A 25,823-nucleotide genomic window follows, 5' to 3' on the forward strand; every position below is an offset into this window, starting at 1 on the left:
GTTCAAGTAGTGAACTCAAAAATCAATAACCTGCTGTTCGAACATTTCCGTTCCCATCCAAATATAATAAAACAAGAGGACCGATTCGATTAGTCTGGGACACTTGATCAATCTAAAATCATGAAATTACATAAAATATTATCAAAATACAAAATAAAAAATACAAAAGCAAACTTACGCGCTTTACTAGACGCTTTCTCATTTTGTATGCATTCAAACTTTCATTTTTGCTGATTAACTCTTTCCTCTAAACGAATTATTATGTGACATAAACTTTATGCTATAAAGAACGAATCATTATTATTGAAATATTTATCAACATAACAGGAAAGAGATTATATTATATACCGGTCTCTGACTCTTTTTCACACGTGTCTCTCCCCGCGAATTTGTCTTCATTGTATTTTTCAAAGTTATAGAAGTATTCCTAATTGTTGAGTTCGAGTTACTCGCCATATCTCTTTCTTAGTATATATATACCTTCGGTAACAACCACGAGTGAACTTAATGATCGAACTGATTTTTATTATTTTACAGAGCAGTATTTATAGTCTTTATTACAAATAACAAATATTATTATTGGTCGGAGTAGTTCCTCTGTTTAAGCTATATATGGTACATAAGGAAATTTAATTAACGTCAATAACTGTTTCTTGGCTCTTAGCCGTGTGGGAAAGGATACATTGATAAACTAAACTACGCACATACTATTTCCTTAAACACTGTTGTAACACTGTTATAACACTGTTATAACACTGTTATTTACTTAAATACTTAAACACTGTTAGCCTTCATATCACTCGTTTAAACTTAAACTAACATTGTCTCTCTAATAAAATTTTTTTACGACCATGGTTATATATGCCGAAAACTGGCATACTTTATATTTCTACCACATTTTTCTAAACACTTTAACACTGTTAGCATTCTTATCACTCGTTTAAACTTAAACTAACATTGTCTCTCTAATAAAACGTTTTTACGACCATGGTTATATATGCCGAAAACTGGCATACTTTATATTTCTACCACATTCTTCTAAACACTTTAACACTGTTAGGCTTCTCATCACTCGTTTAAACTCAAACTAACAAGATCTATGTAATAAAACGTTTTTACGACCATGGTTATATATGCCGAAAACTGGCATACTTTATATTTCTACCACATTCTTCTAAACACTTTAACACTGTTAGCATTCTCATCACTCGTTTAAACTCAAACTAACATTGTCTCTCTAATAAAACGTTTTACGACCATGGTTATATATGCCGAAAACTGGCATACTTTATATTTCTACCACATTCTTCTAAACACTTTAACACTCTTAGGCTTCTCATCACTCGTTTAAACTCAAACTAACAAGATCTATGTAATAAAACGTTTTTACGACCATGGTTATATATGCCGAAAACTGGCATACTTTATATTTCTACAACATTTTTCTAAACACTTTAACACTGTTAGCCTTCTCATCATTCGTTTAAACTCAAACTAACATTGTCTCTCTAATAAAACTTTTTTACGACCATGGTTATATATGCCGAAAACTGGCATACTTTATATTTCTACCACATTCTTCTAAACACTTTAAAACAGTTAGCATTCTCATCACTCGTTTAAACTCAAACTAATAAGATCTCTGTAATAAACCGTTTTTACGACCATGGTTATATATGCCGAAAACTGGCATATTTTATATTTCTACCACATTCTTTTAAACACTTTAACACTGTTAGCCTTCTCATCACTCGTTTAAACTCAAACTAACAAGATCTCTGTAATAAAACATTTTTACGACCATGGTTATATATGCCGAAAACTGGCATACTTTATATTTCTACCACATTCTTCTAAACACTTTAACACTGTTAGCATTCTCATCACTCGTTTAAACTCAAACTAACAAGATCTCTGTAATAAAACGTTTTTACGACCATGGTTATATATGCCGAAAACTGGCATATTTTATATTTCTACCACATTCTTTTAAACACTTTAACACTGTTAGCCTTCTCATCACTCGTTTAAACTCAAACTAACAAGATCTCTGTAATAAAACATTTTTACGACCATGGTTATATATGCCGAAAACTGGCATACTTTATATTTCTACCACATTCTTCTAAACACTTTAACACTCTTAGGCTTCTCATCACTCGTTTAAACTCAAACTAACAAGATCTCTGTAATAAAACATTTTACGACCATGGTTATATATGCCGAAAACTGGCATACTTTATATTTCTACCACATTCTTTTAAACACTTTAACACTGTTAGGCTTCTCATCACTCGTTTAAACTCAAACTAACAAGATCTCTGTAATAAAACATTTTTACGACCATGGTTATATATGCCGAAAACTGGCATACTTTATATTTCTACCACATTCTTCTAAACACTTTAACACTGTTAGGCTTCTCATCACTCGTTTAAACTCAAACTAACAAGATCTATGTAATAAAACGTTTTTACGACCATGGTTATATATACCGAAAACTGGCATACTTTATATTTCTACCACATTCTTTTAAACACTTTAACACTGTTAGCATTCTTATCACTCGTTTAAACTTAAACTAACATTGTCTCTCTAATAAAACGTTTTTACGACCATGGTTATATATGCCGAAAACTGGCATACTTTATATTTCTACAACATTTTTCTAAACACTTTAACACTGTTAGCCTTCTCATCACTCGTTTAAACTCAAACTAACAAGATCTCTGTAATAAAACATTTTTACGACCATGGTTGTATATGCCGAAAACTGGCATACTTTATATTTCTACCACATTCTTCTAAACACTTTAACACTGTTGGCCTTCTCATCACTCGTTTAAACTCAAACTAACAAGATCTCTGTAATTAAACGTTTTTACGACCATGGTTATATATGCCGAAAACTGGCATACTTTATATTTCTACCACATTTTTCTAAACACTTTAACACTGTTAGCCTTCTCATCACTCGTTTTAACTCAAACTAACAAGATCTCTGTAATAAAACGTTTTTACGACCATGGTTATATATGCCGAAAACTGGCATACTTTATATTTCTACCACATTTTTCTAAACACTTTAACACTTTTAGCCTTCTTATCACTCGTTTAAACTTAAACTATTAATGTCTCTCTAATAAAACTTTTTTACGAGCATGGTTATATATTATTATAGTAAGTACATAAAACGCCACTTTTGTCATGTGTCGCCAATGCGCAATATCTAGCAAGGAGTCTTCTACTGATTAGTCCAGTTGTCGTTAGGTCAGCGGAGACCCTCATTTTGATGGTTGTATTTGTGGTTGTATATGCCAGAAAATGGATGCGATACATATATCTGGAAAAACAATAGGATTCAATTCGTAATTTCGAGGGCTAAAACTCCCTAGATTGCAAGATTTGGAGGTGTAAACAGGTAAATTCTTGTTAGTTATGGAAAAAGCAATCAATTCATGTAGTTTTTACGTAGTCATATATTTTTACATACGAACTTGAACGATAATCGACCACAGAATACGGCCTATATTGTTTAAATTGGTCGTTATGTTGTCTCAAGTCGTTTGTCCACTAAGAGAAACTGATTTTTTCAGCTTTAACTCCCGTACTGATTTGTTGCGCATCGGAATATGTCATATTGACAATTTACAGAAAGATTGGGGAATCAATCTGAATATTTCTGACAAAAAAGCGACTTATTCGAGAAAGCACTCCCACTGTACTCGTACTGATATGTGAGATATGTGAGATTCAAACACGGTTTAGAAAGGCCATCCGACTTTGAATGAATGAAAAGAGGAGCAAGGAGATACATAACACTGCAGCACTATTATCTACTGACAAGATCTTAGTGAAGCTATTAAAGTTAGTAAACTTAACTGAAGGAAACTTACCTCATCTCAAGTAATTGTATCCAGGAGCATTGGCTATACTGATGAGATCTTACAGCTAAGTGGTTCAACGAAAGAGAAGGAACTTATGTTCAGAAGCTTGTTATATTAACAGTGGTTATTTCAAAATCTGACATAATTACATTCAAACACATAACCCAAGATACTGTTGCAATACTATTTTTTGAGAGAGTTATAAAGCTCTGTATAAAGTATTTTTTTACCAGAGCTAAGGTGTTCATTAAATTTATAAATTATCTTATGAAATATTTGATATGGATGTCATCGGTGGCATATCCAGAATGAATGTTTTACACTTGCTATGTAAATTTTATTGCATCATTCCTCATTTCATTAGAAATCTATTGTTTTTACAGTGAGTGAACACAGCAAGATTGAGATAGAATGAGCAAATAAAAATGCTGGCTATGACTGAGATTATTATAAGATATAGCTGTGAATAAAACATATGTGACTTTTATGCTTATCATACTTAGTTATAGTATATGTTTTTATTATGCTATAGCTACAACACCATCTATGATACCAGTTGTTTCCAATGGCAATACAATTTATAACTGCAAATGTCTAAATTGAATCACATTATTAACATGCAACTAATGACTTCTGACAAAAATTTGTATCATACTACTCATAATGCTGTAAAGGTAATTGATTTATTGTCTGCCCTATCCAGAGTTATTTAATTCGATTGTGGTCAAATTCTATGGATGGAGACAATGGATTTACTAAGGATGCCTTGAATGCTTTGAAGTTAAAGCTCATGATCCAAAGAAAGATAGCAAGAAGGTTGTGTGTGTTTTGATGCTTAATGAAATGTCAATTCACAAGCATGTAAAATGGGAGGCCATAAAGTTTGTGTCTATGTAAACATTTGTACTGAGATTGATGATGACTCGATGCAGATGTGAAGCTTCAAACTGTATAAGCCATTGGGTTTTATGTAACTCAATGTTTAAATCATGCCATATCTTTATCAAAATATTTTAGTTGAGTGCTGTTTGATTGTTACTAATATCTAATGCACTATACTGAAGCATTAAAGATTCAGTGATGAAACCTTTAAAGTTACTGTACTGTATATTTCTTATATATTTCTTATATTTCTTTAAGAAAAATTTGAGCTTATTTACCTATTAGAGTACAGAATGGAGATTTATCATATGCATTATTGCTGCTTTTGTAAAGAAACGTTTTTCACTTTTCAAAGCTTTTCTACAAATTTTTTGCTTCTTATTTCTTATCATGAGATTGATGATATAGAGGTAATATAATCCAATAACTTTATAATTTCTAAAAAGCTTTTAAGCTTCTAGCATAAGAGTACACTATAGGTATGTAATTCATTTGGTTTTATTGCCTTACTATGACATATCTACTTGCACTTCATCATTCTTGTATGAACAAAACACCAGATGTGGATACTCAGAGAACAAAATGCACTACCAACTGCTTATGAAATTTATTATTGAGGTGAAAACTGTGTTAATCATTCAAATTATAGTGCACTTTTATCGCAAATATAGGAAAAACAAAACAAAGTGAAAAAGAAAGGTAGAAGTATTAAAACTACAAATGAATTATAAACACCATTGGAAGCATAAGTGTTTTGATGATTATTTGCATTTTGCCCAATTCATATATATTAATACAACAAAGTCAAAATGTGCTACAACTTTACAAGTATTTGATGTAGTTGCACTTCAGAACATCACAAAAAGGTTACTTAAAGTAATTTCTATACAATATTGTTTGTTTACGTTTACCAAACCTATGCAGACTTGAGTCGTTTTGAAATTTAATATGAAACTCAATTACAGAAAATCCGTAAATATCCAGAGATTTAATATGTACTTTTTTAAAGAAACAAGTAAAAATCCTACAATTGTGGCTAAAAAAGCCATTGCCCATTGCATGAAAAGAAGCAAAATAGCAATGATAACAAATAAGCTAACTTCTCTCTCGTGAACCGTGGAGATGAACTATGATATACTTTTTTGTATAGACTAAAGAGTTTAATCGATATCTAAGGCCGCGCTTGAGATAGCCGCTCCAGTTATTATAGAACTCTATTAGTAAGAGTTGGGACAAACGGTCTGGGGCGAGCGCGGAGCCGCCATTTTGGTTCCTACTTGCAAAGTGAAACTATAATAATACTATTGGAAATTGGCTTTTTATGCAAAAGAAGAAGGCAATTTAAGCTTAGTCCATAGTAGTATCAAATATATTAGGAATAATAGCCAGCTCTTTGCGTTTTTTTAACGATTTGCGGCAGACCTGATTTAATTTCATTGGTTTGAGCTTTGTTTGCGGTTTACTAGTTCGTGCTTCAAATTGATCGTGACCCATTGTAAGAAGTATTTTTCGTACGTGAACGTGTTTTCTCGACTTATATTCCGACTCTGTGACAAGTTTTCAAGATCTTTAAGCTTGGTGGCAAGCGGCAATTTTATCCTAGCATCAGTGTTATCAAATATCATCATCTGTATTACAAGAATCATCATCTGTATTACAAGAAAAAACCAATTTTACAATCAATATGATGTACTATAAAATTTTGATACATGATATAGCTTTACTTGCTTTATAATCATTTTAAAACCCTGGTTCAAACCACTGAGGATGAGGGTTGCTTTTTGGCATTTATGTAGAGCAGGTTATATTAGCAATACTTGTCATGTTGTACACTTGGCTATTTATTTATAAGCATGAACTTGCTGATAAAATGCTCAATACACAAATATGGATGCATGTCAAATCTTCCACCAGTTCTTGAGAAGTGGGAGAAGTAAATGACAAGAACCAACAATCACCCACAGTTCAAAATTTCAAATCATCACTATCACACATTACAAAAAGAGCATGTGAAATTTTTACAAAGCAAGTCTAACTTTAAAAGCAGTAAAATTGTTATAAAAACATGTTATGTTAAGTGGATTGTGTGTATTTTGCACAGCATTCAAAGATACAGACTACCTGTTATCAGTTTTATCTTAAATTTTTGGTCTTTCGATGACAAATAAGAAATTCATATTTCGAAGCAAGTTTTTACTTTTATGTTTTATATAATACAGCGTTACGTATATAAAACACGTCTTGGTACGTCCACAAAGCATCTTAACACATTAATAACCAAATTTTGCTAACGGTTTTGAAAAAAATAAAACATTAAGTCTAGCATTCTATTTCCAAGTTAGCAGTTTTTGCAAAACAATCCGTCACGCAAATTAAACAGTCCACGCGAGATATACGCGAAGCGGCAAATCAGCTTCTAAGTGGCTTCAGACAAGTCTAGGCATGTATATTTTGAGTTAGCCTTCCAGTTGTTGTAGAGTTCACTGTCCAGTTGTTATGGAGTTCATTGATTGGCCGCCAATTTTTTGGCGTCAGGTCCCAGTTCACTTAGCCGCTCCAGTTATTATAGAACTCAATGGGCGGGGCTAAGAGTAAGCCCCCACCGGCTCCGCGATGCCTGCATAAGATGAAATAGAGAAAGAATTAGACGTCATTAAACAAAGTCATCCAAAGGCTGGCAAGTTCATGATTTAAGGGTACCATGAATCTAGGGGGCTTCACACTCAACGACAAAAAGTGAGAAATGCTGAACATACGGTTGATCCATTAGGTGTCCAAGAGAGAAAAAGTAAACGAATAATGCGTTGCATTTATACTAATCCCTTTCTCAACTATATTTGGCATATTGATGGAACCATAAGCTTGTTAGATGGAGACTTGTTATACACGTGTTATATACTTGTTATCCTGTACAATTTATCTGAAAAAAATATACTATATATTTTTTTAATATCTTCTAAAGTTTAGAAGATATTAAGATATTAAGTCAGTTTTAGAATCTAAACTGACTTAATATCTTCTAAATATCTTCTAAGTTCTATCTCAAAATTTTTTTAAAATAGCTACGCGAAGTAATTGAAAGCGACGTGACAAACTGCTGTCCAGTTCTTTATTAGCTTGCGGGCAGCGAATGGAAGGTTTCATCTTTTCGTAAGCACATGGAGCGAAAATAAATTGACATTTTCTCTTCCGAAAATGGGAAACCTCCACGCATCTAGTCCTCCACCTGGTACTACTCCTCCTCCACCACCATTAACGGCTCCCTTACCACAAAATACATCGATTTGCGAGAAGAAATCTATCACCCCTGCAGTTGGCAACCCCGGCTCGTTTGAAGAGTTACATAAGAAATGTAAAGGTCGGTAGGGAAATGACTGTAATATAAATTCATTGAAATAAAAATCATATGAGCCAGGGCATGAGAATTGGGTTACATGAAAGCGATTTGTTTCTGTACTACGACACAGGAGAAATGATGGCCGTATATTATATACTTAGAACATGCATGCAAGTATATGCAACATTGTTCCAAATGATAATGCAAGTCGTGTTTTAGGAAATTTTAAATGAGGAATATTGAGTTCGCCATTTAATGCTAGAATATAACAACCCTAGCACACAGAGATTGACTGTTGACTATATACATGATGAATTGTCAACTTTTGTCAAATAGTTGGCTTTGGGCATCTGATATGAAAACTGTCAAGCATTACAAATATTTTGTTGTTGAAATCATAAAAATCTTGTGACATGTATGTGTGTAAGTTAATATGAATGGGTGTACATAGTGTTTTAAAAAACACACTACCTTATAACCTTTTGGGAAGATCAAAAACAATTATCTGAACTTAGCTTACACTGATCTAAGTTTTATTACCCTGAAGTACCTGCAATTACAAAACTCTTAGCTTGCAAACTTAGTTTTTGTGAGTGAAGGACATTAAGCAAGCCTTTATTCTATGTTCACTAGAAAATGTATCTAAAATTTTAAATTGATTGCTTGTCTTTACAAAACAACGTAGAAGTTTCTCAACCAATTGATTTGCAGTGCCAGATTGGCATATCGTTTAGCAATTTTGACATGCAAAGACATATGTTGAAACACTTAACTACGAAACCATCTTCTTAGAACTAAAATTTTTATTTGATATGAATGTAAGCTTTGTAGTATTAAATGTGGCTTCTTTGCATTACTATTTACATATTTTCATTCCTAAGGCGCTGGAATCACTAGTTATTTGTCAACCAAAAAATTTAATTTAAGCTACTGACCAAGGTCTATATTAAGTAATAAGGGTACATAGGATTTTACCACCACTTTTGAAGCTTAGACATTTATGATTAATCTGCAAAAAATGACCCGAATTTCAGTGATTTTCTCTACATCAGGCATTTATCTTGAAACATAAGTGTATTTCATCAGCATTAACATTTTTCTGTTTTCAAATTACAGTAAAATACAAGTATCAAATCTCTTGAATTCATCCAAAAAACTACCCACCGCCACAGTATGCCATTTTGTTTCTAATTTATCAGAAGATGGTTGTTTTTGTCCTAGAAGTTATCTTGTGCATAGTGTGAACCACCTAATTCAATAGTTACAAAATTTTAAACAGGAGGAAGCATTCTGCATGAATCAGTGCATTTTGGATGATAAATTATTGATGTATAGTTACACTGTATGTGTGTGTAATTGCCTTTGTAGATGTTTTCCCTCAGTGTTTTGAAGGAGCTAAGCTTCTGTTGAATAAAGGCATTAGCAGTCACTTTCAAGTTTCACATAACTTATCATTAAGCTCACTTGGACCTGGAAGTTATCACTTTGGAGCCACATATGTTGGAGATAAACAAACTGGACCACATGAGGTGCTGTATTTTCTGGCAATTACTTTATTTCTGTATATTGGTCAATAAAGCCTAACCATCTTGGCAAGGTTGCACTATTTTTGTTTCCCTATTTCTCTATTTTTATGATTAGTCTCATTTGAATAATCACTCAATATTTTATAAAAAAAAATTTATGAGAAAACTTTTAGGATTTGGTCAACTTTTCTCGAGAAAATGTATTTTTTTACATCAGGGGTTTAAAGTATAGCTAGAGGTCTGTACAGGGTAATTTCTTTAAAACAGGCAAGAGTTTGTGTTAAAACTTGACGTTAATTCAATGATAACAAAGTTTTGGGTTTTTCTTGAAAAACTACGTAATATACCATTACAGGGCCAGATTAAGATGTGTGGAGGCCCCCTTTCCCTTACTCGAAAGGCCACGGACTGCCCGTTCTTCCAATAGCAAAATATTAATACAAATTTAGTAAAGCATCTGATAAAAGCAAAAACTTCGAATATACATAGTGTGTAAAGCATTTGCACGTACAATGATTGAATGCTACCTGAGATAGAGTACTTTTTTGGATTGGATTCTGGCAGTCTTTGATAAGTTCGTCGAAGTTAAAGTGCCTATATCACCCTCAAGGAAATAATGTATTAAGATAGAGTTGACGATTTTAGGAACACTTGCAATGCATTTCATAAGACAAAAACGTGATCTTCCTTGACTTTTTGGGCCTCAAAGTTTACATTTTTCTTGTTTCACCGTGAGGTGCTGTGACTGTGTCTTAGTTCACCGAACATGACGTACATTGGAGAACGCGCTGCTTTTCAACGCTGTATAATTATAGTTTGATTCAATAATTATAGTTTGATTCAATAAGTGCACAACAGAACCAAAGTTTAATAAAAATACATTCCTCGACCTTGCTATAATTATCACTATGAAGTACAGCGTTAAGAAACAGCGTACTATGTACGTTACGTTCAATGAACTAAACACAGGCACAGCACCTCAAAGTCAAACACGAAAAAAGCTTCGAGGCCCAAAAAGTGAAGGAGATCAAATTTTCGTCTTATAAAATATATTGCAAATGTTCTCAAAATCATAAATTCTGTCTAAATACATGATTATTGTAGATTATTTCTCTGAGGGTAATATAGGCACTTATTGTTCTTAGAATATCACATTTAATGCTCATCAAAGCAAGATGGCCGAGTTTGCCGCGATTCATTGTCGCGAGTAGTCTGTTCTTCATTACATGAAATTACCTAACGAGTGAAAAAATATTTTTCCCTGTTCAGTGAAGCAACAATGTTTAATTTTCCTTTAAACAATGTGGAGGCCCTTGTTTGTGGAGGCCCTTGTTTGTGGAGGCCCCTGGGCAGCTGTCCAGTCTTGTCCTTTGGTTAATCCGGCCTTGTACCGATAACTCTTTTTCAAAAGCGCTTCAAAAGTCACTATCCACTTGACAGCGCTGTCCTCATTGATGGATTACTATTTACGGGGCATGTAAGCAAAGACAAAGTTGACGGCCTTTAGGTGACATCTATTTCTCCTACTAGCTATGTTCAGTGTCTTGACGACGTTTGCGTTTATCACGTTCCTTTGCTTTTGCATTTCCTGTCTTGTGCTTGAAACTCGGATTTGCCAGGCGGAAAGCGAATTCTTAGTATAAATATAATTGCCCAACATAAAACTTTTAATATGGCCATGGGTACATATTTTTATTAACAATAACGTTTCGTCTTTAGCTTAAGATGTCTTAAGATGTCTTAAGATGAAGACGAAACGTTTTTGTTAATAAGATTATACACCAATGGCCATATACTAAGAATACGGTAAAAAGTTTAAAGTTAGGACGAAATTTTGAAAATCACTTTACTGGTAAGGAGAACTGGGGAAAGTCACTACTTCATAAGCTCTGAGCATAGGCCGACTACTTAGCGTGCTGGATAAAATGCTTCTGCCTGTCCTTTGTAACTACTACCGTCCACTACGCATCATTATCTTGATAATGTCACATTCTACAGAATGTATGGAGCTTTATTAGCTAGGCTTGGAACTGTATTAAAAGCAGTTGCCTTAAAGAATTAAATTCAACACTACGTATTCACGAATCTGGTTGAGCCTGTTTATTAACTGTGAAAATAAGTTATAATTTGCCGTGATAAGCAACCCAAAATATAGTCATTTTGAGGAAAATTGTCTTGTTAACATTTGAATATCAAGCAAATTATATACAAAACGAACTGTAAGCCACTTATGTTGCATAATACGTAGTTCGAAAGCATTTTTCCATTGGTAAATATTCTTCTTATCACTTTATGTTTTATTCAGTCGTATCCAGTTCTTGTAAGCGATATTGATCTAAAGGGAAATCTAAATTCACAAATTATTCACCAGTTCACCGATGGCATTCGAGGAAAATTTATTTTACAGGTCAGTGTTGAACTTTGTTTCCTTTATTGGCTGAAGAGCCTTCATTGTTTGGGGAGGGGCTCGTTTCCTCAAGTGAATATTCAAAATCAAAAAAAAATCTGTCCATTATCTTGGTTAATAACTTAAAACTTCGAAATCATCTTGTCTAATGAATCCAACAGCAATGACGACTGCAATGACATCCAATTAGAAATTAGAAAAGTAGCCAAAAGTTTTTTCGATCTGAGCTTAAAGAAATTTCACTTGCAAGCTTATTCAGCTTACGTAACTTGAACTTAATTGTTTAACTCTGTCGTCAACGTTCAAAGCACGAAAAATTTGCGGTAAATGTTAAATTATGTTAAATCGCTATGAATTATACAATATCTTTCATTTAAGTTAGATTATAGCTCTCGATCGAAATATCTCGAACGATTTCTCCGAAAACCACTGCAGAGCTACGTACCTTTCTGATTTCAAGAAATTGCAAAACAAACTCCTTTATGTCATCATCTTTGTGAGGTGTAAGATACAGATGGTGAAAATATGACGCAAAAACCACTTACGAGTTACGACGCTTTGCAATATCCCTTAGGGTGTATCATAGTAAACCCCCCACAAGCGACACACCGTATGTAAACTACGCCATGCTAGCGGCAGATACTATTCTCGAAAATAGGGCAACATTTTATACCTTTAGCATGCCGAGTGTTGCCGATAACATGTTTGTGGATGAAGAACTATCCCTGGACGATATTCATCCATAAACATGTTACGATACTCCCGGTTCGAACCATTTACTTTAGTGTTGCCGATGTTATCGATGTCGCAAACACAACGAACTCTAATCGTAGTAAGGAGACTAAAGGACTGTCTAGTTTGTGATGACCTGTGCTATCATGTTATCAACAATCTCTTCGTTCTTTGTTCATTTTACTCTATTAAGGTTTCTGCATCACAAATTTTTTGACTTTATAGACTCAAAAAAAGTTTTGGGCAATGCAACAGTACGATATTGAATATCGCGGGCGTGATTTCACAACAAGCGTCACCTGCGTGAATCCCGATCCCTTTAAATTATCTGGAATCGTCGTTGCTCATTATCTACAGAGCCTGACGTCATCGCTGTCACTGGGCGGAGAATTCCTTTACCATAACGCTGCTGGCCAAGAGGCCGCGGTCGTTTCTTTGGCTGGTCAATACAAGACTGACGATTGGGTGGCCTGTGCTACTGTAGGGCAGGCAGGATGGCATGCTAGTTATCATCATAAAGGAAATGAGAATGTGGACGTTGGTGTACAGTACGAGTACAATACCCAACAGCAGACTAGCTCTGTCAGTGTTGGCTATCAGTTCAACGTTCCCAAAGCCAACTTAACTTTTCGCGGTATGTTGGACTCGAACTGGACAGTGGGTGCTGTTCTCGAAAAACGATTTCACCCTTTACCGTTTACATTCTCACTGTCTGGAACAATGAATCACGATAAGCGTGAATCACAGTTCGGGTTCGGTTTGACGGTGGGGTGAAATCATGAATGTATGATTTGTTTCTTATCCACTAATCATGGCGTAGGTACATAAATATATAATTTTGATGCTTTTGAACAACGCGCTGTTGTAGAAAGTACGTCTATTTTTCCAGTTCAAAACTAATGTAATTCATGGTATGTCTATTGATGGACGGATAGCATTTTTGCATTTTATCTAAAAATAAAGTTTTCAATTATTCTGTAAAAATGTGTGTTGCTGAAGAAGTATTGTAAGCTGTAGTCCCTTATACATAATACGAACTAAAAGCAAACGTTATTTGGTACCGCTTTGCAAGCTTATAGTCGGGTGACTTCTCGTCGTTTTGCCCTTTCAAAATAAAAATTTTCTGATATTTTCTGTGTGCTTTAGAGCACTTTAATCACTGGATGACAAAAAATTCGGTTTATTATGGCGGTCGGTCGCAAAATTAGGCTCTCTGCGAATGTTTGTATGTTTCTCTGCATCTATGTGTCTTTTTCAAACTACAAATCCTTACATCTACAGACGAACACTTCACTAAATGACAGCGATGTGTATTTTGTTTCAAGAAAGAGCTGCAGGATTGAAATTTCGGGAAATTTACGACAACAGAGGAGTCGCTACATCGCCCGGCAAAATGCCGCTGCTTCAACGAAGTTAGCTAAATTTTTGAAGATAACGCAGCTGACTTTCTATGCTTCAGCTGCCATCATTCTGTCTGGCGACGTCTGTCCTCAGCCTGGTCCTCTAAACCATGTGGACTTTGATGTTCCATCCTTCAGTATCAAAGCCAATGGCCTGTCTATAGCTCATCTCAATGTTAGAAGTATAACCGGCAAAATCGACCAACTAAATCTAAATTAACATCAAAGGCCCCGATATCTGGACATTCTCGGAGACCTGGCTCTCACACAGTATTCAGGATGAGGAAATTCACATACCGGGATACAATTGTGTAAGACGAGACCGGAAAGGAAAGCAAGGGGGAGGTGTAGCAATTTATTGCCGCGAAAGTTTAAATTTTATCGAACAAGAAGACCTCATGAATGCAAATGAGTCTGTCTGGATTAAAATAAACCGAACAAGATGCAAGCCACTCATCATCGGCAATGTCTACAGACCCCCAGATCAGCCTGTAGATATCTTTTTGGATAATCTAAATGATTCCCTGTCTAGAATTGATTCTACTAATGATAAAGTTCTTCTGGGAGATTTAACATTGATTTCTCTGTCCAACAGAAAAATGCAAATGTTTCGCTGAAACGAAGACTCCGGGGAATTACACAGGCTTTTGACCTAAAACAATTGATAAAGGAACCGACACGCGTCACCGAACATTCTGAGACGCTAATTGACCTAGTGTTTACAAACGCCAACCACAAAGTTGTCGAGTCTGGAGTTTTTGATCTCGGACACAGTGCTCACTAGCTTGTTTACTCGGTCGTCCCCGAGTTGCTCCCAAAACTATCGAATATCTCGTATATATTCATACAAGAACTACAACAAAGACTCTTTCAATGAAGATCTTGAGAATATTCCCTGGCATGTCGTTTTTAATAACACTGACAACCTGGACGACTGTGTTAATACATGGAATAAGCTGTTCTTGGACGTTTTTGAAGCCCACGCACCAACTAAAACCCGAAGAGTCAGAGGATCGTCAACCCCGTGGATGACCTCAATCATCGCTAATGAAATGAGAAAGCGCGATTATCATCTCAAGAAAGCAAAAGGGAACAAGAACAGTCGAAATTGGCGCGTTTACCGACTACTAAGAAACAGAGTCAACAGCGACATTAAGAAAGCTAAATCAGACTATTATTCCAATCTGATTCAAGAAAACCAAAGAAATGCTAAAGGTTTTGGAAAGCACTCAAAAAGCCCTCTACCATCGTGAAAGACGTCCACAAATATCTCTAGTCTACGAGTAGATGACGCAGTTGGCACCTCTGATGAGTCAATTGCCACTGCTTTGAACACCTTCTTTGTAAGTATCGGCAGAAAACTTGCCGGAAAATTTCCGGACCTGTCGTTCTCTAACCAGCCCGTGGTCAATCCTAATATAACTGGTTCCGGGTGATATCTGAAAGTTTTTTCAGGGAAGCTATCAAGCGTTTAAAACCCAATAAAGCTACTGGGTTAGATAAAATCAGTGCCCGCCTGCTTAAGGACTCTGGACATATTATTGCGCCTTCGTTGACGTCACTATTCAATCTATCGCTACAAACAGGAACTTTTCCTTCTGTTTGGAAAAACGCGAGGGTCATACCTTTTTAAGAAAGGTGACAAACAGGACGCGTCCAACTACAGGCCAATCTCAGTACTGTCAACGTTAAGTAAGATCTTAGAAAATGCTGTTCACACTCAATTCTATGGCTACCTAACAGAGAATAACCTAATCTCGTCAAAACAGTTTGGTTTTCGACTGAAATCCTCGACTGTCACAGCTTCTGCACAGTTTATTGATCAGTTAGTCCTCGGCATAGACAACGGCACTGTTACAGAGACCGTCTTTTTAGATCTGACAAAGGCGTTCGACACCGTGAATCACTCCATCCTGCTACTTAAATTGTCTCGCTTTGGTCTGGATGATACAGCACAGAACTGGTTTGATTCTTTCCTTTCCAACAGAATCCAAGTTACTTGCTGTGGCAGAGCTCAATCTGACCCAGACACAGTATCTGTCGGAGTTGCCCAAGGCTCAATCTTAGGCCCGTTATTGTTTATAATTTATATGAATGACTTACCAAACGTGCTTGAATTTTGTAACATTACTTTGTACGCTGATGACACCGTTTTAAATTTTTCCACCAAACTTATTTCAGAAATCGAAACTAAGATGAACTCGGACCTCAGACAAGTATGTGATTGGTTGAAACTTACTCTTAACATCAAGAAATCCCAATTATGCTAATTGGTAGTACCTCGAGACTACGTAGAATCGATTCCATTGTTATTTCAGCTGATGGTAAGCAACTTAAGGAAGCAGAATGCTTTCCCTACTTAGGATTAATTATCAATCAGAATCTTACTTGGGAGGATCATTTTGAAAACATGCGTAGTAAGATAAACAAGAAGCTTGGCCTTTTGCGGCGCATCAAGTCGTGTCTCCCACTAAGCGCTAGGATAACTTTTTTTAATTCTTTTGTTCTGCCCCTTTTTGACTACGGCGATATAATATGGGGAGACCTGGGCAACACTACACTTTTGACAGAGCTACAGATCCTTCACAATAAGGCTGCGCGAGTCATTTTAGATCTTCCCCTATGGCAAGCCAAACGTGACAAAAGTGTATTGAGAATTCCAACCGCTAGTCGAGAATATCAAGCGATGGTCGAGAATATTAAGCGATGGTCGAGAATATTAAGGCCCATCTCCACTAGACGATTTTTGTGACGATCGTCTTAAATTTTCGCGACGACACATGCGCAGAGGCAAAAAGCTTTTCGTTCGGACGAAATTTTTGACGATTTTGATTCTGACGAAAAGTTTAAACTGTTTTAACTTTTCGTCAAGCGCTTTACAATCGTCAAAATTTTAGCCAATCAAATATCAGAGATGAGCAAACACTGCACATGGCCAACCTAGCAGTTCATATTAATGATTTCAACATGGCTACTAGTAACGAAGAAACAACAGAAGTTGAGTTAATTATTACAGAGCTTCCACACTCATCAGAAGTGGACAGTCAGTCTCAAAAGTCCAATTTTTCTGTGGAAGGCAATACCTTTGACAAAGAAATGTTTCTCCAAGCATTAAGAGAATATAAATGCTTGTGGGATACCAGTGATCCCAATTACAAAAATCGTAATATGAAAGTGAATGCATGGAATGCATTGTCATCGTTGTTTAATCAAGAAGGTACGAGTTTCTTCCATTTTACAGTTTTCCTTTGCCTATTTACATGCCAAAATCAAACTATATCCTACTACAAAAATACTTCTAGGATTGTAATTGTTACACATGAAAATGGAGGGTTGTCAATGAACTGTGTTGATGTTTGGTGTCTGCATGAAACCAAAAAATTTCCTTTGGGTCTGTATGCTGTGAGTCCAAAATGAATCCCTAGTCTAACTTACACAGTTCTTTTCTGCCAGCCTTTCTGAGTTGTGGCCTATTTCAACTTTTTTTTCATTCGAGACAACATATATTTTTATTCTAGTTGATTCAAGTCTTTTTCATATGTGTTTGATGACATTTGGTAATTTGTTTTTGAATTTTTACTTTTTAGTGGCATTCCTACAGAAAATTTATAAAAATCTAAAAGATTCTTTAAAGAAATGCCTGGACAAAAGAAGGTCCATGACCAGATCAGGTGCTCCTGCAGGATGTCTACCTACATGCAAATATTTTGAATTGATGCGTTTTCTTCATGAGAAAACTTCCAATTTGCCAACTCATAGCAATGTTGACATATCACCTGCAGCATCCAGCCATGTAATTGAAACTGGTAATTTTGAGGATCAATCAGATGCTTTTTCCCCTGCTATATCAACTTCTTCCACATCACCATTTCAACCGATAGCTTGCTCTATGTCACCATTATCGGTACCTGCAAGTCCGTGTACTCTAACAACACCGACACCTGAAAGACCTATTGATGAAAATACTTCAAAAAAGCGTAAAAGACCTTCATCTGAAAAAAGTGCTTATGACCCATTTTTGCAACAAATCAAGCAAATGGATGATCAACTAATCAAAATTGTTAACAAAGAGTCTGGATGATGAGGCTACAGCATTTTGCATGAGTCTTGTACCTGTGCTGAAAGACTTTGATAAAAAAAAGCTAAGATTAGCAAAAATTAAAATTCAACAACTTTTATTTGACATAGAATTTGATGATCAATGAGATAAAATATGCATTCAGTTTTTAACAATATAACAATTTTGGTATTTACATATTCTTAAGATTTTTCCTTTTTTTAAACATGAATTTTATTTCTGTGTTGGTGACCTCAAAACAAGCATCATAGGTCTGACAAATTTGTTTGAAAATAATATTTCACATGTGGTGGGAATCATGAGAATTCATTACATAATAAAAGTGATTAAACATTGCTTTGAATTGATTACAATTTACCTTGAACTTTTTCTTGGGTTTGAAAAACTCAATTTACTAAACTCATTTTAACATTTTGATGAATTCTCTTTTCTCATCATATATAAAAAAACCTGTATGCTTACATAAATAGACTATATAGAATATTGTTAATTAATGAATAACATTGTATATGTGATAATTGATATTCTGTTGCTTAGCCAAATAATGACATTCCTGTAAAGCTTAACAATTATCTACATTTTATGTTATTCATTAGTTGTTTCCAAGTCCTATTAAAAAACGAGAATCAATTTATTTTGCTTTGCCTATTTTGTCCCATTGCCAGTCAACAGCACCCTCATTGTTGAAATAATGTTCAAACTGTTCTCTAACCCATTTAGCTTCCCCACCATAATTTCTTGAAGCCCCAACATTTTGAATAGAAGCTATACCATTCATAATATTTGCATCTTGTCTCCATTCACCAAGGTGCAGTCCATTTGGCCCATCCTGGTCAACAAATGTACTTGGGCAATAGTGACTTTCTCTGTCAGTTTCATTTATAGTCATCAGGAAGTTGTGCAGTGCAACCACTGCTTTTGTTATTGCAATAACCTTGGGTACTTTTGCAATGATTGGCCTGTGGAAAACACGAAACGACTAGCACAAATGCCAAATGTGTTTTCAATTACCCTCCTTGCACGACTGAGCCTATAATTGAAAACTAGCTTACTTTCTGAAAGATTGGAGAATGGATATGGCTTCATCATATGTCTTTTAGACCAAAAGCATCATCTCCAACAAAACATACGGTAAAACCTTATTAGAATTGGAAATTTGACAATCAGGTGGAGTGTTCAGGAGTTTATTTTCTATAGCATAACCTAAATTGCTGTTAGCATAAACACTTCCATCACTTTGCCGTCCACTATCACCTATATCAACCATAGTAAACTCGTACCGAGCATCACATACTGCCATGAGCACAATACTGTGAGTCTTTTTATAATTAAAGAAAGCGGATGACTGATTATCAGGAGCAAACATCAACACATGTTTGCCATCAATTGCGGCAAGTGCATTCGGAAAATTCCATCGAGCTTCGAATTCATTGGCAATTTTTCTCCATGCTTCAACTCCAGAAGGTGTGTCAATATATCCTGCTTCCTTCAGTCTATTCCAAATTGAATTGCACGTTTCATCGATTATTCTGCCAACAGTTGTGGCACTCATTCTATAATTAGCGCCAATAGTTGAATAGGCATCACCGGTGGTTAAATATCGTAGTGTCACTGCAAGTCTTTGGTCAGGTCCAATAGGTTTTTGGAAACATACGAAAGTATCTAAAGAACATTTCATGGTCGTGGAGTCGCATATCATTTATCAATAGCTTATATTCTCCTTTCACATTTCTTTCTTCGTACAGCTTTCTTATCCAAAATCGACGTTTCCTTTTTCTTGTTTTGGTGTTCTCCCTGAGCATTTTTTGGTGAAGATTGTAAAGAAATAAATATCTTCTACGAAGCAGCAAATATAGAATATATCTTTTATTTATAGACGCCATTTTGTTTATTGGAAAACACCGCGAAATAATCGTCTAGTGGAGATGACTAACAAAATCGTCCTATAATTCGTGTTCGAAATATTGTCGCGAAAATTTAAGACGATCGTCACAAAAATCGTCTAGTGGAGATGCGCCTTTAGGCGATAGTCGAGATTTATAACAGTAACAATGGTCAGCGGACTTAGAAGTAAACTTCATGATTTATTTCATATTTATATATCGAATTGATCATTCTGAAATAACTAAAATGGCGGAAAATAGAAATACAAACATTATAGATCGAATTCTGGAAAATTTAAACGAACTTTCTTCAAGAATTTCACCCCAAACAAGTGCTGAAACAGAGGCAGAAGTAAGTCACATTTTCAATTCCAATACAGCTAGACGGCGGTCTACATCAGTTGTACCAACTACGAACACTACCGAACAAAATGTGCCGAGGAGGAGTTTTGTCACGGGACGAAATTTTAATACACAGCGCCCATCTGCTTCTTATCGAAGACAGATTAGGGAATCTAAAAGAAGGCCTGGTGCTATAGATAATAGACCATTCTTACGCGACCTTATTTTGCTGGGAGGACCGAATGCTTCTGTCGTTCCTCGTCAAAGAGCACGCCTTGCTCTTATGGAACGGGGTCACATGATCTCAGGCTGCAGATTCACCAAGGCAATGAACGCTGCACAAGTGGAAATTGCCATAATGGAAGCTTTTGCTGACAAAATTTCAGCTGGTGTGGATATCGAAATATTAATGTCGATGCACACATCTCTTGTTGTGCCATCTTTGGCTCATGGTCAGATTGGCATTGATGGAGCAATAGACCATATGCCTTATTCATATTTAATGAAAATGCGCGCTGTGCATTCTGGTCTTAGTAGTCGGTTAGCACTATTTTCCACCCAGCAAACCGCCCTTTACTTTACACAATCGGAAATAAATTAAAGATGGCGGCTAATGGGAAAGAACCAAAAGCTAAATGGAAACCATGCATGCACTGGTGCTAGGTCGTTTTGAGATTTCGAGTAATTTTATATTTTTATAATACAGTTTTTAATATCAACATATGAAAATATTTACAGATAAATGTTGCAGTATAAATTTTCATGCAACCACCTTAAGTTATAAACTTACAATCCAGGCTGGAAAATATGTCGTTTTTCGACGATTGTGTAAAATATTATATAAAATATTATATTGCGTAAAATATTAGATTGTGTAAAATATTATATTGTGTAAAATATTATATTTCAAAGTAAAGGGCGGTTTGCTGGGTGGAAAATAGTGCTAACCATCCGCAGTGGCCATGTTGATGTTTACCTTGGTAGCGTGACTACTAAGACCAGAATGCACAGCGTGCATTTTCATTAAATATGAATAAGGCATATGGTCTATTTTGCAACGGCTCTTTCAGAGTAAACCGGTGTATGTGCGACCAAACAAACAGATCATAATTGAGCATCAGGTATGAGTTTCTGTTGTCCTCTTATCTATGGAACTTGTTCAGTTTATTCATGGTTTAACAGCTGCATCAGCTGTTTTACTTGCACAGGTGTATGTTGATGCACCATTTTCATGCTCTTGATTGGAAAAATGAAATAATTGACGTTATTATACTCATCATATTTAAATTAAATATGCTGTCAATGTAGGAAAATGTGTGCACAAGAAAAAGTCATGATGGTAGGTCATTCTCTTTAATGGAGAAATTTAATTAAATACACAATACAGGAATAGTTTGTGAAGTCCGTCTTATATTTTTTAATAAAGATTTACCTGATATTTTTGGTGATGTGCAAATGTCAATAAGCTCTACCGACGCCAATCAAGTGCCATTGGCTTTGCCTCAAGATACAGCACAATCTCCATTTTCACTGCCTCAAGAGACAGCACAAGCTTCTTTACAGTCAACCTCTGATCTTCATGCAGATGTTGTACAGGATACATCAGGTTAGTTACATTAAACATATTGCCACTATGCTTTATCCTATTGCTGAATCATAACAATTTTTTTACAGCACAATCTCCATTTTCACCGCCTCAAGAGACAGCACAAACTTCTTTACAGTCAACCACTGATCTTCATGCCGTTGGTGTACAGGATACATCAGGTTGGTTGCATTAAACATTATATTGCCACTATGCTTTATCTTATAGCTAAATCATAACAATTTTTTTACAGCACAATCTCCATTTTCATTGCCTCAAGAGACAGCACAAACTTCTTTACAGTCAACCACTGATCTTCATGCAGTTGGTGTACAGAATACATCAGGTTAGTTACATTAAACATATTGCCACTATGCTTTATCTTATTGCTGAATCATAACAATTTTTTTACAGCACAATCTCCATTTTCACCGCCTCAAGAGACAGCACAAACTTCTTTACAGTCAACCACTGATCTTCATGCAGTTGGTGTACAGGATACATCAGGTTAGTTACATTAAACATTATGCTGCTACTATTTTTATTGATGAATCACTACAATTTTTTAATAGACAAAAAAGTGCTTGCCATAAAAAATACATGTTTACTTAAGGACACGTGTACTTGATCTGATTGAAAACTGATTTATTTTAGTCTGTGCTTAACTTTTAGATTTAGAAGCAATTTATTCTGTGTGGTAATAAAGGCTAGTTTTCACTTGAGATATTTCATTAGAATTCAGCCACTGCAGTAAATTACTGTAAATCGAATTATGTCATATAAAAACCAGCCTTTAGAAGTCTTTTTAAGATCAGATGAATAAAGCTTCTATGAAATTTAAGGCCATTAAAGGACTGGAAACAATTTTCATAAACTGTATTTTGACAGGGGGTAAAAGAATGTACGAATGAAAGTGATTTTTGCCATAGACACTAATAGCATCACCTTAACAATTCGTATAAAACAAACAAACAAACAAACAACATTTGTATACCGGCCAGTATTAGACCGGTCCATGAATTTAACAATTCGTATATGCCTAGTATTTTCTTTTTTATTTTTATGTTTATTGTATGATTAAAGCTATAGTTGGCTATTGTAAACATTTCTTTTTTTCTTGGATTCTGCAACAGTAATAATTTCTATAACATTTTTTAAAGAATAATGAGCTAAAAACTTATAACGATGATTTTGTTTGGGGGACTACTTTTTTCTTCATCCCTTGAAGATTATCAGTTTACAAGACAAACTTTAATCTTAAACATGAAAATATTAATTGGCAACTGAAATTACAGTTTGTGCACAACAAAATCTAGCCCCCGAATATAACATTACATATATAATTCACCTGACTTTTGAGAGACCTACAACTATTAAAAATACTGAATTGTTAACGTGTTTAGCAACAAATGTATGATAGGATTTTTTTATTTTTGTCTCTTGCTTCAATATTTATGTTTCTAACTAAATATGTAAGTTTTATAAAGGGCCCACTTTTTGTCCACCTTCTTTACCTATATTTGGGTTTTTTTTACCCATCATAAATATAATTTAAATCTGTAGAAAGTATATATTTTTAAATTAAATAGTAAATCCTTATGTGTTATGAACTCAATTTTCATCTAGTGATGCAAGAAATTCACCTCATTGACGAAGATGACGATTTCATGTTCCAAAATTATCCCAAATTAAAAGAAGTAATTGTGCACCGCTCAATGATTCGCCATGATATTATTGATGTTTTCAAAGATCCAGAATTCTTAAGCACAGGTTGAACATCACAGTTATAAATGCAAATGACTACCCAGAAAAAGGAGAAGGTGCAGGTGTGCTGCGTGATGTTCTGACAAATTTTTGGCATGAATTCTTTATATCACTTAGTGCAGGTGGAACTGAGAAAACGCCACACATTCGACACGATCTTCAAAAACCAGAATGGCAAGCAATTGCCAGAGTTTTAGTGTTTGGATATGAAAAAGCCAAATATTTTCCTGTGCAGCTGTCACAATTCTTCATCCTTTGCTGCTTGTTTGGTGAAGAAAGTCTGGGCAAAGAATCTCTACTGCAAGCATATCGTTGTTACGTGCCAGCAGACGATTGAGAGATTCTAGATAAAGTGCAGAGTCGTGAATTAGATCCTAACGATGAAGACCTATTGGAGTTTTTGTCATCCAATAAGTGCTATAAAGCCCCCACTAAGGAGAACATTGCCTCCATAGTACTTGAACTTGCACATCAGGAACTCATTCAAAAGCCCAGATACATCACAAATTGTTGGTCGCCAATTTTAAAAACTCTTCAGAATGATGCAAACTCCATCTTTTCAACACCACAGCAAGTTGAACAGTTATATGAAGAAAAACAGCCAACAGCCAAAAAGGTTAACAAGCTTTTTATTGCTAGTGTGAGTACTGATGCTGAACGGCAGAGCTTGGATTTCCTAAAAAGATATGTGAAATCATTGGAAAAGAAGGCTCTTGAAAGATTTCTGCATTTTTTAACTGGTAGTGATGTATTGACATGTGATTCAATTGAAATTACATTTACAGCCCTTCATGGCTTTTCACGACGGTCTATTGCCCACACATGTGGGCCAACCCTAGAGCTACCAACAACTTATGAATGCTTTGCAGAACTGGCAGAAGAGTTTACAAGCACAATGAGAGAAAGCACATCATGGTCATTTGACATTGTGTAAAGTTGTTTTTTATTATTTTTCACAATATCAAATAGTTTTGTTTAAACAGAAAGAGAACTGACAGTTTTGAAAAAAATGTTAAATTCTTGATCAATGAGCTTATTTTTGGCTTGCACCATTTTACTAAAATACATTTGTTTCATTTGTTAAACTTCGTCAACATTAATCCTTGCCTCTAAAAACCTCTCAACAATATGAACTGTCTTCAAGTAATGTTCAATGCCATTGTTCCCATCATCTTCAAGAGGGTTAACTTGTTGTTGGAGGTAATCATACTGATTTTCGCTTAGTTGCATGCTTGAAATAGGTATAACAACATTGTTTCTTGTGGCAACAGGTAATGGCCCCCCATAATCAATTCCATATACATCATCATTTATTGTTGTAGGCTCATTCGGAGCTAAGTTAAAGTTTGAATGAAATAAAGCCGAGGGAGTTTGATGATTTTCTGTCCTAAGACCATGGTGATTCCACTGTGATTTGAATTCATGCAATGATGCATTTATACGCACTAGATAAACGTAATGCAATGCCAATAGATGAATTTCATTAAGGGAGCTCAATAAACCATTGTTCTCTAAAAATCGAAATATGTCTTTGTAAAGTGCTGAACAATAGTGCATCACTCTGTTCACTTCAGCCCATAATCGTTCTATTCTTTGATTGTGCACACTTTTCCAGCTATGAAGCTTCCCCTGTCATTGCCTCAATTTTCTATCATAAATCGTGACACATCAATATTCTCACTGCCATGATCACCTCGTACATGAGAGGGTAAGCCAAACTTCTGCAATCCACCTTGAAATAATTCAAGGACAGTGTCGGCTCTGTTATTTGTGCAACAATGCAGGTAAACAATCATTCGGCTGAATCCATCTATGCAACCATGGATTACAAATCTTTGTGCGATCAGTTTATGGTTTGAATCAATGTGCAATAAATAATTAGGACCTTTGACATTATAGACACGCCTGCAGATTGCATAACGTTTCCGAATGCTTCTACCAATTTGATCAACCCTCTGAAGACTTTCTCGAATTCTAGTGCGTTGAACATGAATACTTCT

The 25,823-nt window shown here is 35.3% G+C and overlaps 3 protein-coding genes and 1 long non-coding RNA gene across 6 annotated transcripts; 3 read left to right on the forward strand and 1 right to left on the reverse strand.

Moving 5' to 3' along the window:
- Positions 1-231: 231 nt before the first annotated feature.
- LOC124446278 lies at positions 232-468 on the reverse strand. Its single transcript, XR_006948384.1, has 2 exons — positions 349-468; positions 232-280 (listed from the first exon to the last, which is right to left on the reverse strand). It is a non-coding gene; the product is annotated as an uncharacterized LOC124446278 (long non-coding RNA).
- A 7,401-nt stretch (positions 469-7,869) lies between these two features.
- Positions 7,870-13,755, forward strand: LOC124446949 (mitochondrial import receptor subunit TOM40 homolog). Its single transcript, XM_046997838.1, has 4 exons — positions 7,870-8,127; positions 9,475-9,635; positions 11,938-12,039; positions 12,997-13,755. Exons 1-4 carry the CDS (start codon positions 7,965-7,967, stop codon positions 13,543-13,545), a joined length of 975 nt encoding a protein of 324 aa, XP_046853794.1. The 5' UTR covers positions 7,870-7,964; the 3' UTR covers positions 13,546-13,755.
- Positions 13,756-16,800: 3,045 nt separating this feature from the next.
- Positions 16,801-18,252, forward strand: LOC124445101. The gene is made up of 3 exons (XM_046995809.1): positions 16,801-17,388; positions 17,759-17,977; positions 18,053-18,252. Exons 1-3 carry the CDS (start codon positions 17,103-17,105, stop codon positions 18,250-18,252), a joined length of 705 nt encoding a protein of 234 aa, XP_046851765.1. The 5' UTR covers positions 16,801-17,102.
- Positions 18,253-21,380: 3,128 nt separating this feature from the next.
- On the forward strand, positions 21,381-24,908 carry LOC124446979. Of its 3 annotated transcripts, XM_046997873.1 has the most exons (7): positions 21,381-21,595; positions 21,783-21,813; positions 21,901-22,080; positions 22,149-22,241; positions 22,313-22,405; positions 22,474-22,566; positions 23,686-24,908. In XM_046997873.1, the coding sequence occupies exons 3-7, from the start codon at positions 21,930-21,932 to the stop codon at positions 23,832-23,834; spliced, it is 579 nt and encodes a 192-aa protein (XP_046853829.1). In that variant the 5' UTR covers positions 21,381-21,595; positions 21,783-21,813; positions 21,901-21,929; the 3' UTR covers positions 23,835-24,908. The 3 variants fall into 3 exon arrangements, with proteins under 3 accessions (XP_046853829.1, XP_046853830.1, XP_046853831.1); XM_046997874.1 differs by lacking the exon at positions 22,313-22,405; XM_046997875.1 differs by lacking the exon at positions 22,149-22,241.
- Positions 24,909-25,823: the final 915 nt, after the last annotated feature.

The sequence above is a fragment of the Xenia sp. Carnegie-2017 genome, unplaced genomic scaffold (assembly GCF_021976095.1).
Source record: "Xenia sp. Carnegie-2017 unplaced genomic scaffold, XeniaSp_v1 HiC_scaffold_22, whole genome shotgun sequence".
Lineage (NCBI taxonomy): Eukaryota > Metazoa > Cnidaria > Anthozoa > Malacalcyonacea > Xeniidae > Xenia > Xenia sp. Carnegie-2017.